This window comes from Osmerus mordax, chromosome 24 (assembly GCF_038355195.1).
Source record: "Osmerus mordax isolate fOsmMor3 chromosome 24, fOsmMor3.pri, whole genome shotgun sequence".
Lineage (NCBI taxonomy): Eukaryota > Metazoa > Chordata > Actinopteri > Osmeriformes > Osmeridae > Osmerus > Osmerus mordax.
The window spans coordinates 3,732,137-3,738,136 of NC_090073.1; the positions used below are offsets into that span (position 1 = coordinate 3,732,137).

The 6,000-nt window shown below is 53.2% G+C and overlaps 2 protein-coding genes across 2 annotated transcripts; both read right to left on the reverse strand.

Annotated features, from left to right (window-relative positions):
* Positions 1-1,847: 1,847 nt before the first annotated feature.
* On the reverse strand, positions 1,848-3,312 carry zgc:112294 (transmembrane protein 17A). Its single transcript, XM_067228453.1, is given in 5 exon segments — positions 1,848-2,140; positions 2,143-2,173; positions 2,614-2,727; positions 2,975-3,070; positions 3,163-3,312. Coding segments are annotated over 5 exon segments (684 nt in total).
* A 470-nt stretch (positions 3,313-3,782) lies between these two features.
* Positions 3,783-5,172, reverse strand: selenoe (selenoprotein e). The gene is made up of 4 exons (XM_067228310.1): positions 5,055-5,172; positions 4,731-4,807; positions 4,337-4,415; positions 3,783-4,097 (listed from the first exon to the last, which is right to left on the reverse strand). Exons 1-4 carry the CDS (start codon positions 5,166-5,168, stop codon positions 3,954-3,956), a joined length of 414 nt encoding a protein of 137 aa, XP_067084411.1. The 5' UTR covers positions 5,169-5,172; the 3' UTR covers positions 3,783-3,953.
* Positions 5,173-6,000: the final 828 nt, after the last annotated feature.

Sequence of the window (6,000 nt, forward strand, 5' to 3'; positions counted from 1 at the left end):
AGTCAGGCAGACACAACATGACACGGTAGTGACTTCTTGCCCTCATGAATTTATAACACCATTAATAAATCAAGAGTGGTTGGACAAACATACGTCAATATCTAACACTGGCTTGGTTCCCAAATATCCGTATTCTTGATGATCACTTGACGCAACATGCACATTGACAGACAGTTTTTAGTTAAATATTACTATGGTAAATGGGAATACTAGGCAGACAAGCATGATCTCGCAGTCAGTTAGCTGGGATGTCGGGCATATCCAATGATCCAATACACACACACAAATATACCCCGCCCCCCTCCAACCCTACCACCCATGCCCTCCCCAAATCTCCAGCCACCCACCACCTCATCATCTTGATTAGATCAAACATGCCCTGAACATCAAAACTCTGACCCTGTTCCCCGAGGGTAAGATTGTGTGTATGAGTGCAGACCCGAGTCCATCTGTATTCCTGTCTGCGCATTGAATACGTACAATCACACCAAAACAACTCCAATCCTTTTCTCTGCATCCCCCCAGATCCCACAGAGTCAGCACAGGTCTAATACTCAAACACAGACAGCCAGTGGCTCGTGAGCGTCGCCAAGTGGCAGCAAATAATATAGCAAGTCGTTGTCAAAGTTTACATAAACATACTGTATAATATATATATGAAAATAAATCAAAGTAAAATAATTTTAAAAAACGATATAAAAAAGAGAAAGTTATCAAAACATCCAAAACGTACCAAGGCTTCAATGCCAATACTGTTTACTCAGCCCAGCCCACCATAACCCAGCCCAGCCCACCATAACCCAGCCCCACCATAACCCAGCCCACCATAACCCAGCCCAACCCAGCCCAACCCAGCCCAGTCCACCATAACCCAGCCCACCATAACCCAGCCCACCATAACCCAGCCCAGCCCACCATAACCCAGCCCACCATAACCCAGCCCAACCCAGCCCAACCCAGCCCAACCCAGCCCAACCCAGCCCAGCCCAGCCCACCATAACCCAGCCCACCACTAACCCAGCCCACCATAACCCAGCCCAACCCAGCCCAGCCCAACCCAGCCCAGCCCACCATAACCCAGCCCACCATAACCAGCCCAGCCCACCATAACCCAGCCCACCATAACCCAGCCCACCATAACCCAGCCCATCCCACCATAACCCAGCCCACCATAACCCAGCCCAACCCAGCCCAACCCAGCCCAACCCAGCCCACCATAACCCAGCCCACCATAACCCAGCCCAACCCAGCCCAACCCAGCCCAACCCAGCCCAGCCCACCATAACCCAGCCCAACCCAGCCCAGTCCACCATAACCCAGCCCACCATAACCCAGCCCACCATAACCCAGCCCAGCCCACCATAACCCAGCCCACCATAACCCAGCCCAACCCAGCCCAACCCAGCCCAGCCCACCATAACCCAGCCACCATAACCCAGCCCACCATAACCCAGCCCAACCCAGCCCAACCCAGCCCAACCCAGCCCAGCCCACCATAACCCAGCCCACCATAACCCAGCCCAGCCCACATAACCCAGCCCACCATAACCCCAGCCCACCATAACCCAGCCCATCCCACCATAACCCAGCCCACCATAACCCAGCCCAACCCAGCCCAACCCAGCCCAACCCAGCCCACCATAACCCAGCCCACCATAACCCAGCCCAACCCAGCCCATCCCACCATAACCCAGCCCACCATAACCCAGCCCAACCCAGCCCAACCCAGCCCAACCCAGCCCAGCCCACCATAACCCAGCCCACCATAACCCAGCCCAACCCAGCCCAACCCAGCCCAACCCAGCCCACCATAACCCAGCCCACCATAACCCAGCCCCTCCCACCCGTCACCCCAGATGGACGTTGTTATTGGCGGGGGGCATGGGCAGCACGCTCCGGCTGTGGGCCGGCCCGTACACAGGGCTCCCGGCCGCGGGCCGCAGAGTCTCCATCTCCCCGAACTGGCGCAGGTGGAACTGCATGGTGAGCTTGTGGGTCATGTCCCGCAGAGCCAGGAAGGACGTGACCAGCTGGGCCAGCAGGAACAGCAGGTACACGGAGTGGACGGCCCTTTCCAGGGGGAGGATGATGATCTCCTCGTCCGTGAGGAAGAACAGCAGGATGGGCAGCTGGAAGAGCAGGAGAGAAGCCAGAAGCCAGCCACCTCGGGGACCTCCACACACACACACACACAGACACACACACACACAGACACACACACACACACAGCAGCAGAGCAGGAAGTTGGACACGGATGTGCATATACACTTATTCAAAGAACAGGAAATTAGAGAACGACGGTCACACACACACACTGGTAAAGTACAGGAAGTTATAGATGGACCACACGCACCCAAGCACAGACCCGCGCGCACACCCCCACCGTAACACACACACGCACACAGCTGAAGACGAGTACACACACACGTGTGCCGTCCACACAGCACACACAAACCCTGTCAGTGGGGGGGAAGGGGAGTGTGGAAGGGAGGGGAGAGGGGGGGGGGGGGCGGCGCACTGCATGTTTACTCAGAGAGCTCCGCTCAGGGACGGGCGAGGACACACACTCTGAATGGCACGCTTGTTCAACAGAGAGGAAGTGGAGTCGGTTACCTTCTCTGTGAGGTTGCCAACGTAGCCCAGATGGAGACGAACCACTTCAAAGATGGTGAGCAGAACCACTCCGGTCACCAGAAGGGCCTGGTAGTATCCTGCCAGGTAGGAGAACTGACACACACACACACACACCGTCAAAGGATGAGAAAGCACAATGCAGCACTGTGTCTTCAAGTGTCGTTGACTAAATATGTGTCTGTCTTTTGTATTCAGTCCCTGTTTGGACATTTGGAGTTAAGACCACATGAAACGACAACAAAGACCTTCATGCTTGGCCTGGTCCTAGGGCGCGTTATACTGTACGGTTGTTCCAGATAGTTCGACCCAGTTCTCCTCTCTTTCCACAGACAGACTGTACCTTCAGATGCAACATGAGCACAGCAGAGGTCCACCAGCAGGGGAAGAAGAACATGTTGAAGTAGAGCAGCATCTGCAGAGGAAGGTAGGACACCAGCTCGTTCACTGCAGAGGAAGAGGAAGGACACAAGGCACCATGGGTATTGTAGTGCTGGAAAGCCACTCGCGCCTAACGCGGTTCACGGCGACAAAGCCGTGGGCCTCCTCACCTGCTCTGTGGCCCTGGTCCCGGAAGTAGTCGCTGCTGTCCGCCGTCCTGTTGTTGGTGAACACAGACCCCCCTGCGTAGCCCAGACCCCCCCTCAGGTTCTGGGGCACTGGAGAGTAGAACACTGGCATGTCGACCAAGCAGAACCAGCAGAGCCAAACAGAACCGAGCTCGTCCCAGGCTTGAAGGCAGACCGCGGTGAAGTGTGTTTGTGTGTGTGTGTGTGACTCTAGACGGGCAGGGATTATCTGAACAGACAAACAGCAGCGGGTTTATCAGATTAGTGTGGGGGAAGGGGTGTGGCGGGTGGGGGGGGGAGGGTGGGGGTTGCGGATTAGACGGGAGCCTGTTGGGTCAGCAGTCACTGGCAGCGGTACTGCCGATTTTAACTGAGCAGATGTGCAATTAATACGTTTTTTGTAGAAAACAAAATGGATGAGCGTTCAAAGGAAGAGATCCTGTTTAATATGCAGCAGGACTAAAACAGGAACACCCCTGACTTTAGAGTCAACAGATTAGCACATTTGCCGATTCTCTAAGTGCAAACGTTGCCGTTCCATGTCTCGTCTGACGACCCACATATCAACACACTCGAGTCGCGTTCGCTTCCAGTACTTTATTGACGGACGGAAGTATGAGTGTGTGGAACCCAGGGAGACCGTGGTGTGGTGAGCTGCCTGTTATCAGACCGGAGCCAGGCCTGCTAGCCTTGGGGCTCCGCTCGTCATTCTGCAGCCGTCCGCACCGGCAGGGTCCGGCCACCAGGGGGGCCTCACAGCTCGTCCCGCGGAGCGCGCAGCGGAAAGTGCTGGAACTCCTCAGGAACCTCCTCTCCCTTTGCATCCCTCCGGTAGAAGCCCAGAGAGTCCAGCAGGCTGCCGATCTCGTCCCCCTTCATCTCTTTCACAGGGACAGTCTGAGAGACACACACACATACACACATACACACACAGACACACCCATACACACACACACACCACACACATATACAGGCACACACACACACATACACCCACAGACACACACACACACATACACACACCACACATACAGACACACCACACACACACTCAACCACACACGCACACACACTTGTGTCACATGTTGGCCCACATCCTTGCTTCGTGTTTGTTTCTGTGACCATTTTGGCGTTACCTTGACAACCTGGTCCTTGTCGTCGTAGAAGATGAGGCGCGGGTTCTTTTCCTCTGATGAGTCATACTCTAAGTTGTGACTTTGGTGGAGGGAAGCGTGAAGGAGAAAGGTTGCACAACAGCGACACCATTTTCAACAAACCGTTTTCACATATCTATAAGGGGCAATCATTATCACACAAACACCTAAGCTATGATTGTGTAAATTCCTTCCTAGTCAGATGTTCGTCTTTATGAAGTGTAACTATCAGGTAGTTGAGAGGAAAACATGTTTTTCTGGGAAGGCACATGCGGCTGGTTGGCTGGTATGTCAGGAATTGTTTTCAGTTTTTCTGAAAGGTCATGAACTCAAGTCTTGGTTGAGGGTTTGAGAAGTCTAGAGTGTTGAAGGATACTACAATGCCCAGCGTTCCAACAGGAAGTGATGAAGCTCAGGCATCTTCTTTATGGATCATCCAACCACGCTGGGAGCCTGGTGGGGAACAGGAAGTGTGGTTACCCAGAAGTGTCACCATACCAACCATCTGTCAATCAAATGTCAACGTCTTCCACAATTTACTCTCAAAATACTCTCTTTCTTACTGTATCAGAAATAAAATATTTGTATATTATATCAAGTCAAAATTGTAATTCAAATCAATCACTACACCAATCCAACCTTCCAATCCAACAAACAGGAAAGAGTCATCACCCCTACCAGGCTTGCCCTCCACACTCACCAGCAGTTTCCCCCTGGCTATGACAGGCTTGTCCTCCAGGGCTGTGCCTGTGGTGTTCTCCTCCCCTCTCCCCGGGGCCCACAGGGTCAGTGTTAGCACCAGCAGGGCCCACATGGTCCCACCAACGAAAGAAACTCTCAGTGTCGCCAAAGACTCAGATGACGACTGTTCTGCACCTCCGATGTACAGGAATGGTTCCTTCCGACCAGGTGCTTTCAGATACCTGTTCTCAGGGGACTGGACCATTTGGGATACTTAGGGGGGGGACACACAATATCCATTGGCACTAAATCTCTGTCTTTGATATTGTTCCTTGGTTCATCTCAAAGATAATACCTTAAGCAATGCAGACTTGGGGATTTCCATGACCCTGCTTCCTCCGTTGTGGGTTTGAACGGTTCTTAGAACGTCTAGGACTAATCTTAATCCCCCTATGACCCCCTGACCCTGAGGTAAAAGTCTCTCCCAGGTCTCCTGCCTCCACAGAGCTCCACGCGGACAGAAGCGGCACCTGCCTCCTTATCAGTGGTTCCCACGCCTCAGTCCGGCCTCTCCCAGATCCCCCCATGCTAGCCTGCTACTGATAGGAAACCAGAGCTCGTTCAGTTGCGTGTGACTGCCGATAATGGCGTCTGTGACAGACTACAGAAAAGAGCGTCGAGCAGAGGAAAGGGTCGTGACAGCGAGATCATAGTCTTATAGCACCAACAATAACAGTCGCATTCTCTCCAAAAAAGCCGGGCGGCTGGCCAAGTTTGCAACTTTTCAGTCCATTGTTTTGGAAAGGGCTTTTACATCAAGTCGCCTGAAGAGGGTGTTCATGTCTGTGCATGGATGTCCTGGCAGATTGGCGAGTATGATGTACTTCCAAATCCTAACCACAGACAATTATGTTTCCAGCAAAAATAAACCCCTTCTGGATCGGAATGCTGAGGCAAAACCCTCC